The sequence below is a fragment of the Saccopteryx bilineata genome, chromosome 4 (assembly GCF_036850765.1).
Source record: "Saccopteryx bilineata isolate mSacBil1 chromosome 4, mSacBil1_pri_phased_curated, whole genome shotgun sequence".
In the NCBI taxonomy this organism is placed as follows: domain Eukaryota; kingdom Metazoa; phylum Chordata; class Mammalia; order Chiroptera; family Emballonuridae; genus Saccopteryx; species Saccopteryx bilineata.
The window spans coordinates 130,444,520-130,465,753 of NC_089493.1; the positions used below are offsets into that span (position 1 = coordinate 130,444,520).

A 21,234-nucleotide genomic window follows, 5' to 3' on the forward strand; every position below is an offset into this window, starting at 1 on the left:
TCAGTTCGTTCCAGCATTGACTCAAGGCGCTGAGGATAGCTTGGTTGATTCGAGCATCAGCCCTAGACAGGGGTTGCTTGATGGATCCTGGTTGGGGCACATGTGGGAGTCTGTCTTACTATCTAACCTCCTCACACTTAAAAAAAAAAAATTGAACCCCAGGCCCTGGCCAGGTGCTCAGTTGGTTGGAGCATTGTCCTCATACACCAAGATTGTAGGTTTGATCCCTGGTTAGGGCACATCCAAGAGTCAACCAATGAAAGCATAAATAAGTGGAACAACAAATTGATATCTCTCTCTTTCTCTCTAAAATTAATCAATAAAAATTTTTTTTTAAGATTTAAACCCCAAATTCATGCTTTTCTCCACTATACCCACTATAGCTATCGCTGAGGTTTACTGGCTATCTCCTCAAAGGGCAGGGATATGACTACTACTTTTATCCTTGAAGGGCTGGCCCCTTACTGGGGAGCTGGCCCAGGGGTATTTTGGGTCAAAGGGCCAACCTGTGGTTTGTAGGGAGGCACACCTAACTCCTGCTCCTGGCATGTAAGACCACACAACGTGCAGCCACACTGACCCTCAGCTCACTCTCTCACAGGACCCTTTACTGTTCACCTCATTTCCCAAACCCTATACTAATTTTGAATTTCTTTTTTTTTTTTTTTTTTTTTTTCCCTGTATTTTTCTGAAGCCGGAAACGGGGAGAGACAGTCAGACAGACTCCCGCATGCGCCCGACCGGGATCCACCCGGCACGCCCACCAGGGGCGATGCTCTGCCCACCAGGGGGCGATGCTCTGCCCCTCCAGGGCTTCGCTCTGTCGCGACCAGAGTCACTCTAGCGCCTGGGGCAGAGGCCAAGGAGCCATCCCCAGCGCCCAGGCCATCTTTGCTCCAGTGGAGCCTCAGCTGCGGGAGGGGAAGAGAGAGACAAAGAGGAAGGAGAGAGGGAGGGGTGGAGAGGCAGATGGGCGCCTCTCCTGTGTGCCCTGGCCGGGAATCGAACCCGGGACTTCTGCACGCCAGGCCGACACTCTACCACTCTAATTTTGAATTTCAAGACTTTATCAGTACACCGCATTTGCCCCACTAGAGAATGTCCCTCCTCTCAGCCCACCCAATTCTGACCCTTCCTTCAAGGTCCTATCCCTAGGAAGTGCCTTGACACCTCCTACCTACACAGGTCTCTGGTCTCTGCCCCCTACCCTCACCCCTAAACAGCCCCACACCTACACCCTGCTCCTGTATCTCCAATTAGATTGCCTCCCTGCTCCTTGCTAATAATGATTTAAAATACCAGGTGATATTGAGGGCTGACCATGCGCCAGCTGCAGCACACAAAGCATTGTAAATGTATGTACTCATTTCCTGCCCCACATAACCTGAAAAAGTTGGCACTATTATTTCCCCCCCATCTTACCAAATGGGGGAGTCTAACATAGAGAGAAGTTAAGTAACTTCCCAAAGTCACACAGCTATCAACAACTTCTTCATTGCCCCAGGCTGAAAACAAAGTCTACGGAAGTCCCCACACGGCTCTTTGGCTGTCTCCATTCTCTATGGCTTTCAGGGGACCCCATGTTCCACCACTGTCCTGGGCCCACGCTGCAAACCGCAGCTATACTGAGCTGTTTACAGCTTCCAAAGCCACCAAGCTCTCTTGGTCTCTCCCTGCCTTTGTCCACACCATGCCACCAACACCTCTGCATGGAGTCCCAGCTCTATGAAATCTCCCTCCCCCTTTTTTTCTGCTTTCTTGTGGACCTGATACTCCACCTCCTCAGTACTATCCATTATTTCTCTGTGCTTGTCTGCTAGGCCATCCCGTCTTATTACTGAGATCTTCCTGACTGTCGTGAAGGGGTCCCACTGGTAGGCTCCATAGCGGGCTGTCACATCGCCAGCTCCATTGAATGTCTGGAAAGGTAAGAGTGAATGCTAACTGCTGCGACGGAGGCTCCCTCTGCACCCGCAGGTCAGAAAGGGGCCCCGGCCCAACTCAGTAGCTTCTACATCGGGGAGCTGCACCCAGAGGAGGCTGCAGGTGGCTCCCAGGCCGGACCCTCCTGAACCCGCAGCGCAGGCGGGCTGGTGGGGGCAGGGCGCGGACACACACACCCCTCAAGTGCGCCCCGGCGCCCGGCAGGGGGCGCCGACCGGCCAGCTCACGCCTCTGGCCCACGCCCCGCTGCACGCCCAGCAGGCCCCTCGCGCAGGCGCGCGCTGCCGCGGGCGGAGGATCCGGGCCGCGCTTCCTCCAGCCAGGCCTGCGAGCTTCCTCCCCGCGGAGCCCCAGGCGAGACGAGCTTAACCGCCGCCGCCCGCCCCGCGAGCTGCCCGGGGTCCAGCCGGGGTGGGGTCCCCGCGGGACGACTGCTTTCCGCGCCGCCGTCGGGGCCGTCCCCGTCCGGGGGTACCCCCGCCCAGCCAGTGCGCGGCCGCCGGGGCGTGGAGCGCGGGAGCCCGCCTCCCCGATCCGGCGTCCCTGTCGGTCCCCGGCAGCCGGCGCGGCGTCCCAGAGCCGGATCTTGGCGGCGGCAATCGGAAGCGGAACTCTGCCGGGGCCGCGCCGGCTACATTGTTTCCCCCCCCTGCTCCCTCCTTCCCTCCCTCCCGCCTCCCTGCCCCCGCCTTTCTTTCCCCCTGACCCCGGCCGCGCGCTGGCCCCTGCCTCCACCGGCCGCCCTCCTTCCCTCTGTGTACACCTACACCTCTTTGTACCGCACGCCTGGGGACCCCGCGCCCCTGCCCGCTCCCGTGGCTGCATGGACCTCCCCGCAGGCCGCTGATGCTCTCAGCGAGAGGGCTCGGACCGCAGTTTCCCGAGAGAGGTGAGTGCCCGGCAGGCCTGGAGGAGGTGGTGTCCGAGTGCTACCCCGGGGGAGGCGGGTAGAAGTCTCCCATTCTGCTTCTGTTGCAGCTGCCGTTGCGTCCGCTCCCATCCCCCACCTCCCTTTCCCCCTCCTTCTCGGGTTCGAATTCTCCTGGGAGTCACTGTCAGCCCGGCTGGGAGGGGAGCACAGGAGGGATACTGCCCTATAAGTTCCACAGACTGTTCTAGAGCCACCCAGAGTCTGTCCTCTTATTTCCCCCCATGTGGGGAAGCTGGCTGGAGCCCAGAGGTTGGCGGTCAGCCTGGGCCAGGGCCTCTCCGCAGGTTCTTTGACCTGCCAGGTCCTGACCCCTCCCTCATTCCCCCACTGAGGCCCTGCCTTCTCCAGGAAGCCCAGGCCCAGAGGTTGAGCTTGTCACCCTCAGCCTCCCAGAATATCAGGATTAAACCAAGGGACCTCTGGCCCCTGGGTGGGGACACTGGGCAGAGCCTCTGACCTAGGTGGAGGTAACACTGGGCACTAGGACTATGCCCCCACCTCCTGACAGTCTGGTCAGCCCATTCTCCAAGGTTTCTCAGGGTCCAGGCTAGGTGTCAGGAAAGGGCATGTCCAGCCACCAGATTCTTGAAGCTTAAGTAAGGGTTCACCTCCGCTCCCATTTTTGTACACCAGGGAACTGAGGCTCAAAGGGAGAAGTTGCTACCCCAGGCCTCTGACAGAGTTTTGCTGGCTATCCTTCCACCTTCCTATCCTATCCACTCCCCACCCTCTACAGGTGGAGGGCTTCTGTAGGTGACAGGCATCCAGGCTGCCACCTTCACCCACTAGGAACAGAGGCTTCTACCTGTCCCAAGAGACCCTGTGCTGTGAGCAAATGCTCCCCTACCCAGGGCTGGGGAGGAGGGAAAAGACTTCCGGCCCTAGGTCTACTGAGTATGGGTTCAGACAGTGTTTGCACTGCCTGTGGGTTTTCCCCCTGGTGCCTAAGGCTAGGTCCTACTGAAGGGGATGTCGTGAATGTGTGGGGGTTTGTCCTGTGTGGCCCTAGGCCGAGCTGAAATAGTCTGATGGTCAGTCTCGACCTAGCCCTCCCACACCTTTGTCTCAGCTAACATGGGAGTGGTCAAGTTCAGAATGTGAATGGGACCCAAATGGAGAAGGTAAGGTGAGAGCCGGTTTCCACAGGGAGCGCCCTACAGCCTTGGTATGGGAGCATTGCCAGGGGCCTGTTCCAAGCTCCCCACATTGGGGGGGTTCTAGTGTATTTCTTGGTGAGACCTCAGCAGGGACAGGGCAAAAGCAACAGAAGCGCAGGGTTCTTTTGCACATGAAAGGGGGCAGAGTCCTTTTCATCTGAAAGGGTACATGGTTCTCTGGAGGATGCCAAGTTATGTCTGGGGCCCTGCTCAGGCCTCTGCTCTTGATTTAAAGTTTCTTTCTGGTCACCCTGACACGTACAGTGGAGAGGATCTAGATATGGCGGGCCTGTGAGTCTCGCCTCACCTAGCCCTATAACTTCCTTTGCACCTGAGGGGCTGGGCTGGTGCCTCACATGGTTGAGCACTTCTATACCAACCAACTGTGACCTATACTGGTGAGGCCAGGGTCCTGACGCCTGAAGCGTAGGAAAGGGCCTGGCTACAGGCCAGCACGTGTGCGGGGATGTGTTTCTTTCCTGATGAGTATGGTGCCTTCCTCCCTCTCAGAAATGGCTCATTTTTATCTCTGCGTTGGGTCAGGGGTCAGGAGGGACCAGAAAATGGTCCCCAGCATCACTGCAGGGGACTCCAGATCCCAAGCAGTTGAGCCACTATAGTGTAGCCAAGAGTACAGGCAGGGGGGAGGGGCGATGCCCAGGATACACAGTGGTACTTGGCCACCCCAACAAACTGCCAGGTGGCCTGATCAGGTCTGGTTCTGGGTTTCATCTTTTGAAGCATTTCAAAGCCTTGACACGTAATCCCCAAAGAACAGAGGTGTTTGTCCTGGGAAAGATGCAGTCGGGAAAGACCTTAACGTGTCTAAGGGGCTGCCTCATAACGGAAAGGCCATCCAGTAGTAGAAGATGTCCCAGACACAAGGACCAGAGCTGGGGTAGAGGGCAGGTGGGGCCCAGGAAAGCAAGTCAGAACTCATTGTGAGAAAACTGTGTGTATTAGTTTCTTAATTTAGAAAGTAACAAAACAGCACTACAGGAAATTTAGAAAACAAAACAAAATCACCCACTATTTCTTTCCCAACACAGTGACACAGTGACTAGCATTTTGGAGTTCCCTGCCAGTCTTTCCTGGTTTTTATTCCCTTCAGTGCTGTTGTCATTTGAATGTGCAAGCCATGACACCTTTTTTCTTTTTTTTTCTTTCTTTTAATTGGATTTAAAGATAAGAGAGAAAGAGGGGAGATGCTGGAAGCATCAACTCAGTAGTAGTTGCTTCTCATATGTGCTTTGACTGGGCAAGCCTGGGGTTTTGAACCAGTGATCTCAGTGTTCCAGGTCAACACTTTATCCACTGCGCCACCACAGGTCAGGTACCTTTTGTCATATAATACTGTGTCTGTGGGCATTTTCTCATGTTGCTATACAGTCTGTGTAACTTTGCCTCTAAAAAGCTATAGAATTTTCTAACTAGATGCCCGAGCATTCTCACCCAGACCTTCTTACTAAGTATGTTGCACTGTTGTTGCCCAAATGTTGCTGTAGTGGTAGTTGGTACAGGCCCCGGAAGAAGCCAGGAGTATTGGAGAGAGAGCAGGCCACTTGGCACCCAGTTGACATGGGTTCCAGGCCCCGGTAGAGGGACCTTGAACAAGTCACTCTCTGAGCCAGAGTTCCTTTATGTACACACCAGGGATGATATGTGCTTCAGAGGGTAGTGTGTGGACAGTGTGAACTAACCAAGGTGCCAGAAAGTGCCTGGCACAGCCCCTGGTCCCCATAGGCACCCTGTCAGGAGAGGTTGGCTCTGTGATGGAGTGCCCATCACAGGATACCTCGACAGGTGGGGAAGACATCTGGGGCAGCTTTGGCTGATGGCTCACCTAGACAAGGGCATTGAGGAGCCTTCTGAAGCTCTCTGTCCCCGAGGGTTTGGACTTCCCTGGCCAGTGTCCACTCCTGCCTCCCTTAGCTTCCCCTCTCCATCTCCCTGTGGTTGGCCGTCCCAGATCATGGCCTGGCTCCGGCTGGTTTCTGGAACCTGACCCTACCTGTTCTTCTCTCCTGCCAGCACAGAGCTGAGTGGATGAGGCCTCTCCTGTGAGGCGCAGCTGCTTCCTAGGCTCGCCCTGTGCTTCCCAGTGGAGATGGAGGCCCACTTTCCCTGGGAAAATTGAGATTTGGGCAAGGAACCCAGGCATTCTGAGCCCCAACCCAGGGACAGGCATGCCAGCCTCATCTTCCCACTCTCTCTCCCAGTGGCCAGGGGAGGGAAGAAAGCTGTAGGGGAGGCAGGGATTCTTGAGCCTCCTGGCAGGGCTTGAAAAGGGAACCTAGATGGTCCACAAACCCCCGGGAAAGTCTTGTGCGTTAGTGCCCTACTCCTCGGCAGGCCTAACCGGAGTGTGTGCTGATGTTATGTTGCTTCCTTTTGTTCTGCTCTTGTAAGGACTGGAGAATTGGGAGTGCCCTCTTGGAGCCACCCTGTGGGCAGTGGGAAGAAATGAGATTCAGCTTGTCACTCCTGGGCCTAGGAGACCATCACCCCAGATGACCCTAGAATGGCCCAGGGCTATAACCTAAGCAGAGGGTCCTCCCCGAGGTGGTCTGTTCAATGCCAAGGTTCCCCAGGCATGTGGCCTTGGACTCTGGCTGCCAGACTTCTGCCTGTGCAGTGTCTCCCTCCTCCCTGGTCTGGGTGCAGGGAAAGTGGGAACTACAACTACCCTCCTGTCCCAAGCTTGGGCTGGGATGAGGTCACAGGGTGGGGTCCTCTCCAAGATGCTGGTCCAGCTGGGGTAAGCCCTTTAGGTGATTCTCAGTCTCTCCCTCCTTGGTTGGGCAGGATGGGTAGAGGAGTAGGCCACCCCACACACAGCAGGCAGGGAGCACTGCCTCCTCCCCTCTCCTCCTCTCCCTCTCTCCTCCACCTCCTCTCCCTCTCCACTCCTCCTCTCTGTCCCTCTATCCAAGGGCTAGAAATAGAATCTGCTAAGTAATGATTAAAGTCAAATTCAGACCTAAAAATAACGAGCTGGTGAAGGGAGAGCTAGCGTGCTCCCTATGTGGCTAGGGATAAACGGGGTGAGGTGAGGCTGACTTTGGGGGCCAAGCCCCTGCTTCCTGGAGGAGGGGGTGTCATGACTGTTCCACCAAGTGTAGGTCTCTTATCAAGCAGGGTGAGCCTGCACCACCTGGGGAAGACAGAAAGGACCAGGGAAGGAATCCCGTTCTTCCGTTGGAAAGGAAACTGAGGGCAAAGTTGTATGTCCAGCAGCCTTCCAGGAGCTCCTGTTGGCATGCCCCCAGGGACCCAAGGACCACACGCAGCCCATCTCACCCTTTCTGCTGCCAGTTTCTCTTCCTGGTTTTGAGGCACTGTGATGAGAGCAGCTTTTCTCATCACACTCGCTGTGTACGCCTCAGTGGGGCTGGGCCTCAGACCGCAGCTTCCCTCCGCCTCCCCTATCCCCACCCCCACCCTTTCCGTGGTCTGGACCCAGAGCTGCAGGAGCAAGCAGAAGAGGCTGCCTGATGCCTCCTCTGCCTGTCCTGCCCTCTGCACAGTCGGGAGCCTTGCTGGTGGGTGAAAACCTGGGGGTCATTCCCATGCCTACTCACCCTGGCCGTTGCTTCTCAGTCCTGTCCAGCATCTATCTGGTCCTCACCTCATACCCAGGCATCTGTGGCCTGTGCTGTCCATGCTTCAGGGAGACTGGAGGGAAGAGGGAAAAGGAACCCTGAGAGCTCCCCTGCTGGCCAGTAGGAGAGGCTCGAGTCAGAGAGGAGTCAATTAGGGGAGGCCTGTGGTTCCAACTTCCTGGCAGAACTGGGGGGAGCTCAGAAGCTGGGGATCTTCGTAGGCTGAAACAGCGGAGGGCTTCCTTAAGTGGAAGGGCGTGAAAATCAAGAAGCACTTGTGGAAGAGGCAGGGTTGGAACAGAGGTCCTTGCTGGGAGCCTGTGCCATCCCTGGGCTGCTGGCTTCTCTCATTGCACTATGACCTCTCTGTGCAAGGCAGAGTGTGGCAGATGGGCAAGAAGTGGGCACAGATGTCACTTATGCTCTCCAGAGTTGGGAGCCACACTCTGGGCAGACCTCCCCTTAACCGCCCTCCTCACCTGTCTGTCCATTTTCAGTGGATCATCTGTCCTGCCCAAGGAAAGGTGGGAGGCTTACCCCCCACACACCAAATTCAGGCAGATCCGAGCTCAACTGCCTTCTCTACGCGTCGGAACCCTGGGTGACCCTGCCCAGAGGTGGTCCTTCCTCTGTCAGACAGATCAGTGGTCCAGTCTCACGGGGTTCTTGGAGGATTAAGTGACTAACTCAAGGTGGGTTGGTAGGTTCTGTGCTTTCATTGTTACAGCCCATCTGGCTGGGGAAGGGCATCAAAACCCATTCCCCCTCACAAGAGCAGTAAGGCCGCCGTGTGCCCTGTGTCAGCCCCCATTGCTCTCCCTTCTGAGCTGTGTGTCCTGTGGGTCCCATCCTGAGATGTGGAGACCAGGCATCTGGAGCCAAAGTTCCAGAAAGCTCATGGGCCTCTGGGCCTCAGTCTCCCACCTGTAACATGACTAAGAGACTTTGAGTGAGGAATGAGGACATGCCATGATTGTTCAGGGCTTAGTGGAGGTCAGTGCTGAGAGGGTTGTAGGTAAGTACAGGCAAATAAAGATGCAAACACCATGACCACGCCCATACTGGGAAGGGCCTTGGGGAGGCCTGGTCCCTGCTGCCCAATGCATGTAGGTAATTAGGCCCCTGAATGGTAATTAGAAACCTTTCTGGGCCAGGAGTATCAGTCTCCAGCTTCAGGGGGCCTGGGGGATTGGCCTCCTCAATCCCAAACCGCTAGAGGAGACTCCCAGTCCCACTGAGCCAGCTGTTGGGGGCAGGAAAAAAAGCCTGTAAGTTACTGTAATTTTGTTTTTTAACATTTTTCAGCCATTAAACAGGTACCTCCCCTTAGGGAAGAGGCACTGAAGGCTGAGGGAGTCTGCGGTAGGGGTCAGGCAGTGCACACTAGAGCCATGGTGGGGCATACTTCCAGCTCTTCCCTGATCCCTGGTGAAGTGTAGGCATCTCTAAGGGTCTTGTGCCCAGTTCTGCTGCCCAGTCCTGAGACATCTGTGCAGTGGGGATGCTGAGGGCTCTGAGACCATTTGCCTGGTTCAGCCAAAACCTCTCATCCCCTTGGTCTGGTGTCTGGCTAGGGGTGCCCCAGTGCCCACAGCCTGGGTGTACTTGGCAGAACCAGGGGTAGGGTTGATTTGACTGCTGCCAAACCAGCCCGACTGCTGGCAGGGACCCACCCTCCTCAGGTGCACTGCCCTTTTAGAGGGGTGTGCCCACATAGAAATTTGGTTCTGCTGTGCCTGTCCCATGACCTGTCAGAAACCTCTGGGCTGGTTCCAGAGACTGTGCGCCCCCACCTGGAGCCTTCTCCAGCCTGATGAACTCCCTGTGGACCACAATTTGGAGTCTGAAGCCTGGCCCAATCTAGCACACCCTTTCCAGTCGCTAGTACCTACGGGCCTCCCTGTTCCAGTTCCCCTCCCCTTCTGAAACCCTTCCCAGGTTGCCCATGTCTATCCTGTCTGTTGAGGCACAGAGCACACCTGGCCATGACTGACCATCAGCAAAACAGGAGCAGGTCTGCACACTATTAGGGCGTTGAGTGGAGTTGTTAGGGCCCCAAGGGCTAGACCTCCTGAGCCCTTTCCTCTTCCTGCCCATTCCAACACAGCGAGCACAGGGTGGGCCAGTGCACAGAGAGGCTCCTGAAAAACTGACTCAAAGAATGAGAAGGCAAGGCAGGCCTGCCTGATGCTTCCAGTGGCTGCCAGGCCCCACCTCCCAGGCTCCAGCTGGGTCCTGTGGCAGAACCAGAGTCTCTGGGGCTGTGGCCCCCGAGTTCCCCCAGGTCTCTAGTGCACTTCCCCTTTCAGCGGGTATTTTTAGCTGGATATAAACAGTTACTGAAGGCTCCTATGCCCCATTAGGCAGTAGAGTTTTGGGGAGGGGGTAGGGGAGGAGCCCTTTCACCTACCCTGGCCCTCAGCACATGGTTGACTGTAGGGGTCTAAAACCACCCCCAGAGGAGGAAAATGGCAGCCCAGGAGTTTCTGGGCTCCCACCCCCACAGGCCTGGGCTCCCAAGAAAGGCCTGCCTTAGGCTGTGGCCACTGACCTCAGTACTTGGGCACAATGCCCAGCCTGTTCCCAGGACCCCAGCATAGGGACTGCTGGGAGCAGGGTTTGGGGCAGGAAGTCAGGGTGAAGTGTTTACTTCACAAAGTTACAGAGTTTCTTGTCCCCTCGTCCTGTGGGGGTGGGGGTGACAGCTGCTGTCTTTTGGGGTTAAATATAGTCCCTTGGGTTATGGGACTCCAGTGTAGTACAGATGGCCTAGCTTCCCCCTTCCCTCCCTTGGTTTGTCCATTCATTCATTCAGCACTCTGGGCCCAGCCTCCTCTCCTGAGAACTCCCAGGCCAGGACTAGTGAGGCCCTTACTGGAGCCCGGGATGCAGAGGCTGTGGAGGTCCTGGCCAGCCGGCACAGCTGGGGACCCTGGTAAGCCTCCAGCAGAGGTGGCTTTCAGAAAGTTATCTATTTTCACTCTTAATTTTTAGGGGGAAGGTGATAGATGCATATAGTTTTTTTTTTTTCATTTTTCTGAAGCTGGAAACAGGGAGAGACAGTCAGACAGACTCCCGCATGCGCCCGACGGGGATCCACCCGGCACACCCACCAGGGGCGAAGCTCTGCACACCAGGGGGCGATGCTCTGCCCATCCTGGGCGTCGCCATATTGCGACCAGAGCCACTCTAGCGCCTGAGGCAGAGGCCACAGAGCCATCCCCAGCACCCGGGCCACCTTTGCTCCAATGGAGCCTTGGCTGCGGGAGGGGAAGAGAGAGACAGAGAGGAAAGTGTGGCGGAGGGGTGGAGAAGCAAATGGGCGCTTCTCCTATGTGCCCTGGCCGGGAATCGAACTCGGGTCCTCCGCACGCTAGGCCGACGCTCTACCGCTGAGCCAACCGGCCAGGGCCCATATAGTTTTTTTAAAAAAAAGTCAAGGACAAAATAGCAAATATACAGTGAAAAGTAAATTTCCCTTGAACTTAGTCCTCACTACCCCTCTTCATCTCAGAAGCAGTTTATCTTACCAGTTTCTTCTATCTGTCAGAGATAATCTGCATATCTGAGTCTAGGGAGGAACTGTGTCACCTTGAAAAACCAGTTGTAATATACCATGGATGAAGTCCAGCACCTGGCTCTTCTTTTTATGACTTTGGAGTACTTCAGACTTCCAAAAAGCTGAACTCGCCTGACCAGGCAGTGGCGCAGTGGATAGAGCATTGGACTGGGATGTGGAAGGACCTAGGTTCGAGACCCCAAGGTTGCCAGCTTGAGTGCGGGCTCATCTGACTTGAGCAAAAGTTCACCAGCTTGGACCCAGGGTCACTGACTGGGGTTACTCGGTCTGCTGAAGGCCCGCAGTCAAGGCACATATGAGAAAGCAATCAATGAACAGCTAAGAAGTCGCAACGCACAGTGAAAAACTAATGATTGATGCTTTTCATGTGTCTCCATTCCTGTCTGTCTGTTCCTGTCTATCCCTCTCTCTGACTCTGTAAAAAATAAATAAATAAAAATTTAAAAAGTAAAAACTTTATTAAAAAAAAAAAGCTGAACTCATAGCATAACAAGTACATGTATACCTTTTTTACACAAACGTGTCTACGTATGTATTTGCTGATAGATTTCAGTATGAGTTGCAGGCATCCTACCTTCTACTCCTGAGTACTTTAGCGTGGATCTCTTACTTAATCAGAGGACTGTGGTCACACTTAATGTTATCCAGCAGTTCCATTTCCCCAACTGTCCCCAAATGATTTTTTATTTTTTATTATTTTTTATTTTTTTTTGTATCTTTCTGAAGCTGGAAAAAGGGAGGCAGTCAGACTCCCGCATGCGCCCGACCGGGATCCACCCAGCATGCCCACCAGGGGGTGATGCTCTGCCCCTCTGGAGCGTCTCTCTGTTGCAACCAGAGCCATTCTAGCGCCTGAGGCAGAGGCCACCGAGCCATTCTCAGCGCCCGGGCCAACTTTGCTCCAATGGAGCTTTGGCTGTGGGAGGGAAGAGAGAGACAGAGAGGAAAGAGAGGGGGAGGGGTGGAGAAGCAGATGGGCACTTCTCCTGTGTGCCCTGGCCGGGAATCGAACCCAGGACTCCCACATGCCAGTCTGACGCTCTACCACTGAGCCAACCGGCCAAGGCCTCCCAAATGATTTTTATAGTTAATTTTTTTCCCTCTGATCCAGAATCCAATTTAGAATCACCCACTAAATTTTATTGTCATGTCTCTTTTTTTCACCTCAGCTTTATCAACATGTAATTGCTGTGTAACAGTGTAAGTTTAAGATGTACAATGTAATGATTTGCTACTTGTACATATTACAAAAAAATTACCACAGCAGAGTCAGCTGGCATATCTATCACCTCAGATAATTATCATTTTGTTGTTGTGTTATATTTGTTTTTCCAGAGACCAGAGAGACAGGAAGGGAGACAGGTGAGAAGCATCCACTCATAGTTGCAGCACCTTAGTTGTTCACTGATTGCTTCTCATATGTGCCTTGCCTGGGGGCTCCAGCCAAGCTAATAACCCCGTGCTTAGCCTGTGACCCCACACTCAAGTTAGTGAACCTGTGCTCAAGCCAGCAACCTAGCAGTCTCAAGCCAGGGACCTCAGCGTCCCGGGTCGATGCTCTATCCAGTCAGGCATATTGTGTCATGTTTCTTTCATCTTAAGTAATCTAGAATGTTCCCCAGCCTTTGATTTGTTTATTTGTCTTTTATGACATTGGCCTGAAGAGTCTAGGCCAGTTGTTGGGCTCCATCTGGTTGTGCCTTCCTGAGAGAGTCAGGTTCAACAGCTCTGTGGAATGCCACACGAGAATCTGTGTCCTCCTCAGGGCATCATAGCAGAAGGCACTCGGTGTCCTCTTGTTGTTGGTGATGCTTAATCTGACCATTTGGTTAACGAGGTGTCTGCCACGTCTTTCTAATGGGAAGCTTTTTCCTCTTCTGATTAATCGGTAGGCAGCTGCTTGGAATCCTTTCTAGCAGCTTCTCCATCAGTGGTTTGAGCTGGCTTTTGCCGTTTCTTCTAACTCTGTCAGGAAGACTGTGTGCACCGTCGGCTAGAGATCTGTTCTGGCCCCATCAGCTAGAGTATGTGTTCCTTTTAATGATGGATATCTGGTCATTTATTTTCTTGGCCCCTTATTACTAGACACAAAGCCTGTCTCCAGTTTCACTGTTGCAGACAGCCCTGCATGGACTGTCCCCTGCATGTTTAGGCTCATGTTCAGCACTAGCATTTCTTCCATGTTGCCCTGGAGGTTGAGTGGAATTTCCTTGGATAGAGTGGGGGGGGGATGCCAAGGTGACAGGGGAGCAGCAGGTGGACAACAGGTGGAGCTGAGGTACTAGACAGCCACAGCCGGCCAGTCCTGGAGGCACTGGGTCCCCAAGCTGCAGCCCACAGAGCAAAGGGGAGAAGTTTGCTTCTCACTCTATAAGCCCAGCCCCCTGAGGAAACCCACCCAGGTGACTGCTGCCTGGGCTCTCCCCTTTCTCTGATCATCCTTGCTTCTTTCTCTGAGGCCAATGTGGTCCTGGCATGGGGGGGAGGGCAGGGAGACCCAGAGGTAGGTGACACCTGAGGGCTCAGGTGTCCGCAGTGCAAGATGGTCACTCAAAGTGTGACCTCAGGCAAGGTCCTGTGCCTTTTGACCTTGGCTTGGGGTTCCTATCTGTAAAATGGGGTTGCCTCTCTCAGTGGTGAGAGGACTTGAGCTGTAATGCACCAGAGACTGGGACTGGCACAGAGTAAGTACTCAGGAGATAGGGCCTGTTATTATTTTTATTATTATCATCAAGGTGGGCAGGCGGTGGCAGCTGCAGGCTGGGAAGGGAGTGTTTACAAACTGACACCTGGAAGGGTGACTAATGGTGCCACAACCTCCAGCCCCACAGCAGGGGCTCGTTGTGGGGGGCAGGGCAGCATGGGATGTGAAGTACAAGCAGGAGAAGACTGGAGGCCCCAGTTCAAGGTCTGGGCTGTCAACCTCACTAGCTGTGTGACCACAGACAAGTTGTTCAACCTTGTGAGCCTCAGTTTCTGCTTCCATAAAATGGGGGTAAGGAACTCACAGCTTCCTCAGTGCAAACCACGAGAGCCTGAGAGGTGGTTTCTGTACTCGAGGTGGCTCAGTTGTATAGATGGGGGGGGAGGACAAGGGTCATTCTTCTTGGCTTCAGTCTTCCTGTCAGATGGCAGAGGTTCATGGGCTAGCCTTAAGGGAAGGAAGTGGAGGTTTATACCAGACACTTCCAAGTACAGGGCCTCATCCCACTTCCCCCACAGCCAGCTTGCTGGGAAGCTTGTCCTTGACTTTCACGGTGAGGGGTCTGAGGCTTAGAGGGTTGAGTCATTCACCCACATTGCACACTCAATGGAGTCAGGTCTGCCCGAGTCTAGAACCAGAAGTGAGGCCTAGAAGTGGTGGTGGTCCACCCGGCTCCTGGTCTCCAAGACTACACGTCCTGCTGCTCAGGCCTCAGGCCCCATGACCCTCAGAAGTAAACCCCAGTTCCTGACATTGGCGTTTGAAGCCCCTGCACCCTGCAAGGTTGATGCCAGGCCCAGCTCCATGAGTTGCCATGGTGTGAGCCCACTCCTGAATGGGCTCAGACAGTCGCTTAAGCAGCACTCAGAAGCCCCCAGGTGCTCCCTCCTATCACTGCCTCCTCTCAGGGCAGTCGTTATTCTGCACTGCGGATGAGCCCGATTCTGAACTTTATACTCAAGGAATGGCATGGCACATGCTTGTCTGGGTCTGGCTTCTCAGGCAGCATCAGGTTTAGAAGTGTGTCACCACTGTGGCTTGTTGGCATGCACCGTGATAGTGACCCATGTGGTGGATGTACTAGTTTATCCATCTGGCCCTTGGGAGGCATCTGGGCAGCTTCCAGTATGAGGTTGATTGTGAGCCATGTTACAACAGCTACTCCTGTGCCTGCCTCAGTGGACGTCTGCCCTGATTTCTCTCAGATGTACACCCAGAAGTGGGAGAGCCAGGCCTCAGGGTCTGTATGCCATGACTGGGCAAGTTTTTATAGGCAAAGAAACAAAGAGGCCCATTAGGACAGTTGACTCTCCCAAGTCACACACCACCTTTCCCAGGTTCACAGAATGCCCTGCGCCCTCCTCCCCCAGGCACCAGTCAGCTAGCATCAGGCTTGGGGCTAGTGAGGCAGGTGGCACTGGTGTTGCTGGTGTTGTTCAACCCCTGACCCTTCTTTACCTCTAGGTTTGTAAGGCCTCCTGTGGGTTTAGGGTCAGTGCTCCTCTGTCCCTGGTGGTCCTCAGTGCCCTCATGCTCCTGCCACTCCCCGCATCAGTGCCTTCAGTCTGCCAAGTCTGGACGAGCTGTCCTCACTGCCATCCCCAGCCCTGGACTCCTCGGCACCTCTTCACATTGCTGTGGAGAAGGGGTGGGATCTCAGTGAGTGGGTGGAGCCATCTCCTCACACTCATCCTCAACCGTCCTTTCCTCTCCACAGCTCTCATGGTACCAAGTGACACGTCGGCCTTCCTGTGACACGGGAACGCCAGATCTTCTGAGAAGATGTCAGCAATACAGGTACCGTGGGGACAGGGTCTGGCGTGGTTGAGCATCCCCACCTCTCCTGTGGGGATGTGGAGCAGAAGAGAAGGCTCAGGTGAATTCTCTCCCTTTTTCCTAGTCCTGGCTTTCAACAAGTAGGATCCCAGGGTGCCCTGTCACACGGGGCCCTCAGAAAGGGAGCGCAGGTCTGGGGCGGTGGGGGAATGTCAGTCCGAAGGAACCCAAAGTTCTTGTGGGAGGTGGCACCTCACCAGGCTTGTGGTGGCCAGCCAAGAGCTGTGACCTCAAGGGTTTGTGGGCAGGTGGGTGGAGAGGGGCCCCCAGTGGCATCCACCCACTTGTTGCCTGTCCTGCAGGCTACCTGGCCTTCCGGTACAGAATGTATTGCCAAGTACAACTTCCATGGCACCGCTGAGCAGGACCTCCCGTTCTGCAAGGGAGACGTGCTCACCATTGTGGCTGTCACCAAGGTAATCAGAAATCTCACACATCCACCCCCACCCTCTCCCAGGCATTCCCTCTGGGTCCTGGCTCCTTGCCAGGGAGGATGGGCCTGAGAATGTGTCTGGGCCGCCCTCTCCCCAGGACCCCAACTGGTACAAAGCCAAGAATAAGGTGGGCCGTGAAGGCATCATCCCAGCCAACTATGTGCAGAAGCGGGAGGGTGTGAAGGCTGGCACCAAACTCAGCCTCATGCCGTGAGTACCATTAAGGGGTCCTCCCAGTTTGGGGGAGAGGGAGGATGAGGAGTCCTTGTTCCCTCAGAAGAGAGTCAGTCTGTTGAGACCAGAGGAAAGGGCTGAAATGTCCTAGGGCTTCTCGAGATAAGGGGAAGGGCGTGGGTGTCAGACTGAAGAGGAAGAGTGGGAGCAGAAGGAGGGCTTTCAGAAAGTGGAGCCTGGCAGATGTAGGACAAGGCTGGCAGGGGCATGAGGCTCCACATGCTTGGGCTACTGTGACCCCTGGCCTGATGTCCCCTAGCTGGTTCCATGGCAAGATCACACGGGAGCAGGCAGAGCGGCTCCTGTGCCCACCGGAGACGGGCCTGTTCCTGGTGCGGGAGAGCACCAACTACCCTGGTGACTATACACTGTGCGTGAGCTGCGATGGCAAGGTGGAGCACTACCGCATCATGTATCATGCCAGCAAGCTCAGCATCGACGAGGAGGTGTACTTCGAGAACCTCATGCAGTTGGTGGAGGTGAGCCCACTGCTCCCGACCATCCCATCTGGGGACTGGCACACAGCCTTGATGGCACCTCTTGTGTGCCAGGAGGATCTCTGATTCCACAGTGCCACTGCGCCACGAGGAGGATGGCTCTATCCCCATTTCATAGGACAGGAAACAAAAATTCAGAGCTGTTCCGAGGTTTGCCTGAGGTCACACAGCTGTAAATTGGAGATACCAGGACTTAAATTAATCTGAATCTGTATGACGCTGAAACTAGCTTCCTTCCTGCCACTGACAGAACTGCATGCCCAAGTGTGTGTATGTAAGCACGTCCTCCTGAGCTACACCTTCATGGCCAGGGTCCCCTGGGCTCCTGCTCCTGCAAGGATGTTCCTACGTGTCCCTGCAGTTCCTGAGGCCATCTCTGTCAGCCCTGGCTTGGCCTCTGGCAGGTGTAGGAGGGTCCTGGGCATGCCTGGCACCAGGCAGATATCTGGACTGAGTCCAGGCTTGCCTTCTGCCTGGGAATGCTGGTGAGGACTAGAGTGGCAGCAACAATGGGGGATCTGTCCAGCAACTGGGTGTGGAGTGGCCCTCCCTAACCCAAGCCTGGCCAGAAATAAGGAGCCCTCCCCATCCAAAGCTACTCCAGGCTGGGTGGGATGAGCCTCTGCCACCCTCTGGTGGTCAGATCTGGGCATTACATGTGAGTGGTGGTGATGGCCTGCCCTGTCCCTTGCAGCACTACACCTCTGATGCAGATGGACTCTGCACTCGCCTCATCAAGCCAAAGGTCATGGAGGGCACAGTGGCCGCCCAGGATGAGTTCTTCCGCAGTGAGTGCCATTCTCTCCCAGATGTTACTTTCCTACTTGCCTCCTGCTGCCCAGATTTCTTGGCATTGCCTTGTCCTACAGGGCCTCCAGAGGTTCCAGGGGACCCCCCACACTGTAGTCCATTCAGCCTCTGTCACCGCTGCTCTGAGCTTTGCTCTGGCCCCAACATTCCTCACTGGACCCCCTTTCCTTCCACCAGGCGGCTGGGCACTGAACATGAAGGACCTGAAGCTGCTGCAGACCATTGGGAAGGGAGAGTTTGGAGGTGAGCAAGAGGGGCTGGGAGTCCCCTGTGCTGGCAAGGGACCATGGGGAGTCTGGGAACAACCCCCAACTCTGTCCCCCCAGATGTGATGCTGGGCGATTACCGAGGGAACAAAGTCGCTGTCAAGTGCATTAAGAACGACGCCACTGCGCAGGCCTTCCTGGCTGAAGCCTCAGTCATGACGTGAGCTGGACCGGGGCTGGGTGGAGAAGTGACACCTCACGGGGACGGGAGGAGGGGGCCAGGCAGGCTCTGATCACTGCGTCCCGCCCCAGGCAACTTCGGCACAGCAACCTGGTACAGCTGCTGGGGGTGATCGTAGAGGAGAAAGGCGGGCTCTACATCGTCACCGAGTACATGGCCAAGGTGTGCGCCAGCCCAAGACCGGCCCTGTGCTAGAACTGAACACAGGGCTGTCCGCCCCGCTCTCAGCCCTTACCCTCTGGCTGGGCTTTCAAGTCCCTGGGGCATGGCTTTTGTCCCAGCTCACCGTTCATTAACTGTGACCTTGGACAAGTTGTATCACCTCCCTGAGCCTCAGTTTCCTCATTTGTGAAATGGAAACCCTAATAAGTTTACGTCACAGATGGTGCATGACAGTGGCTGAGCAGTCAGTGTCTAGCACGTAGAACCTAGTACCCATGCCACCTTCTCCATGCTCCTTCCTGTGCCTCACACCTCCCTAGGGTGCTACCTTTCACCCAGCCCCAGGTCCACTGTCCCCAAGGGCTGGAGGGCAAGTCTGACTTTTGGGCCATGATCTGTCTCTCCTGTCCCAGGGCAGCCTGGTGGACTACCTGCGGTCACGGGGTCGGTCAGTGCTGGGCGGAGACTGTCTTCTCAAGTTCTCCCTGTGAGTGAAGCAGCCTCTGGGGGGGGGGGCTCACCCACCACCCCACTCTGGGAGGCCCGTCTGACTGGACGTGTGGCTGGCTCACCCCCAGAGACGTCTGCGAGGCTATGGAGTACCTGGAAGGCAACAACTTTGTGCATCGGGACCTGGCCGCCCGGAACGTGCTGGTGTCGGAGGACAACGTGGCCAAGGTCAGCGACTTTGGCCTCACTAAGGAGGCCTCCAGCACCCAGGACACAGGCAAGCTGCCAGTCAAGTGGACGGCCCCTGAGGCCCTGAGAGAAAAGGTGGGTGGGCCTCTCTTTCCCCTGGTCCTGAGCAGCAGTGGACAGGGGTCCTGGGTCACCCCACACCCAAATTTCCAGGAGCTGACACAGCTTTTTCTGTCCACATGGTAGAAATTCTCCACAAAGTCTGATGTGTGGAGTTTCGGAATCCTTCTCTGGGAAATCTACTCCTTTGGGCGAGTGCCTTATCCAAGAATTGTGAGTGCGGGCCCAGGGTGGAGCGGTGCTGTGGCCATGGGAAGGGTGGGCAGGGTGGGGCCTCCCTGAGCCCTGCCTCCCTGGCCTGAGGCCCAGAGGCTTCAGGGGTGCTCCCAGGACCTACCCAGCTATGCCTTGGCCTGGATCTGAGCTGAAGGGGACCCCTAAAGAGGGTGCTGAGTTAGGGTCCCCTCCAGAGGTCAGGTCCTGCACAGACTCATACTGCACATCTGCCCACAGCCCCTGAAGGATGTCATCCCTCGGGTGGAGAAGGGCTACAAGATGGATGCCCCCGACAGCTGCCCGTCCGCGGTCTACGAGGTCATGAAGAACTGCTGGCAGCTGGATGCCGCCACACGGCCCTCCTTCCTACAGCTGCGTGAACAGCTCGAGCACATCAAAGCCCATGAGCTGCACCTGTGACGGCCGGCTCACCGGGCCCTGGGCTCGGGGACTGAATGTACAAGGACTGTGGGCCTCGCGCCCCACTCGCTGGGCCCAAATCCAAACTGAGCCCAGTGGGCCTCTTCCCTCTGTCCCAGTCTGTACTCCCTCCAGCTCCCCCTGGGACCCTACCTAGGCCTGGCACCTCTCTCATGGACCCACTGCTGGGGCTTGGGGAGCCCACTGAGAGGCCAAGAAGGGAGCAGGCTAAGGAGCAGGAGACGGATTCCCCACCACAGTCAGGCTTCCCTGGCCTCCCATCTCTCACCTTCCTAGAGTTTTATTCCTTTCCTTTTTTTGAGGTTTTTTTTCTATGTGCTTATTTTTTATTGTTTTTCAAGATAAGGAGAAAGAAAGTACCCAACAAATGGGCATTTTACAAGAAGTACGAATCTTACTTTTCCTGTCCTGCCCACAAGGGTTGGGGACACCAGGCCCCTCTCCAGGGACCCCTCACCCCAACCTTGTTACCCGTTTTGTGTTCCATGTCCCATGTCGCCTCGGTCGCCCCGTGTTTGCGCTTGACCATGTTGCACTGTTTGCATGCGCCCGAGGCAGATGTCTGTCAGGGGCTTGGAGCTTGTGTGTGCTGCCGCCGCCTGCCTTGTGAGATGGAATCGTAATAAAACCACTCCCTGAGGACAACGCTGCTCCGCCTCGGCGCTTACTCTGCCGAGCCTGCCTGTCCCCCATCCCCTGTCTCCTGTCCCCATGCCATCCTGTCCAAGTCCATCCTCTTGTCTCTGTGAGTGGGGCTGTGCTTGCCCTGTGAGTGGAGCGGGCAGGGAGCACGGCCGGAAGAGGTGGCTGCCGCTTTGTGTCAGCTGCACCAGCGAGAGTCCTGTGTCTGCCGTGGGCTCTCTCTCCACCTGCCCTCCCCTGCCATTCTGCTGTAGCCCAGGTTTGCCCTGAGACGTCTGGGCTCTGGGGCCCTGTCCACAGGATAGTGCCTGGGGTCCTGGCTACTTCTGGTAAGAAGCAAAATAGAGAAGATGCTGACCCTGGAGGGAGAGGAAGAGAGGCTCTGAGATGATGGTGGTCCTCACGGTTCCCCTGAGATGTAAGAGCACCTGCCCCGTCCCCACCCCAGCTGTGTGCCCACCCTGTATCTGAGGATGCAGACATGGCTGCCTCTGGGGGGCACAGGGAGAATAAGGACCAGTCATGGCATTTTCTTCCCCTCAGGTTTCTGGAGGGCAGCTGTCAGTGCAGAGGGTCGGGGGTTAGGGGAAGGCTCCCTTCCTTCACTGAGACAAGCAGCCGGAGGTCCCGTTGTCCACTAGGGCTGCAATCAGCAGGAGGTTGTGACTGCAGTGTGCCCTGTGCCGGTACTGAGGTCCCCCAGTATTTCCCACCCCCACCCTGGTTTCACATGGCTGCCTCCTTACCTCCCCCAACCTGTCCTGCACACTGCCGGAGTCATTTTTTCTAAAACTAGTTTATTCAACAACAAATACTTGAAAACCTGCCGTGAGCTAAG

The 21,234-nt window shown here is 55.6% G+C and overlaps 1 protein-coding gene across 2 annotated transcripts; it reads left to right on the forward strand.

Moving 5' to 3' along the window:
- The first annotated feature begins 2,218 nt into the window (after window positions 1-2,218).
- Window positions 2,219-20,399, forward strand: CSK (C-terminal Src kinase). Of its 2 annotated transcripts, none has more exons than XM_066278179.1 (13): window positions 2,219-2,833; window positions 15,636-15,715; window positions 16,057-16,170; window positions 16,286-16,398; window positions 16,682-16,901; window positions 17,614-17,707; window positions 17,907-17,972; window positions 18,056-18,155; window positions 18,248-18,338; window positions 18,752-18,825; window positions 18,917-19,112; window positions 19,224-19,310; window positions 19,551-20,399. In XM_066278179.1, the coding sequence occupies exons 2-13, from the start codon at window positions 15,701-15,703 to the stop codon at window positions 19,731-19,733; spliced, it is 1,353 nt and encodes a 450-aa protein (XP_066134276.1). In that variant the 5' UTR covers window positions 2,219-2,833; window positions 15,636-15,700; the 3' UTR covers window positions 19,734-20,399. The 2 variants fall into 2 exon arrangements, with proteins under 2 accessions (XP_066134276.1, XP_066134277.1); XM_066278180.1 differs by lacking the exon at window positions 2,219-2,833 and adding an exon at window positions 8,307-8,326.
- The last annotated feature ends 835 nt before the right edge of the window (window positions 20,400-21,234 follow it).

Bases quoted from the DNA above. Each gene is read 5' to 3' on its own strand.
- CSK (XM_066278179.1), top strand. The intron at 16,902-17,613 runs GTGAGCCCACTG...TGTCCCTTGCAG, and splicing joins ACCTCATGCAGTTGGTGGAG to CACTACACCTCTGATGCAGA. The intron at 19,113-19,223 runs GTGGGTGGGCCT...TCCACATGGTAG, and splicing joins CTGAGGCCCTGAGAGAAAAG to AAATTCTCCACAAAGTCTGA.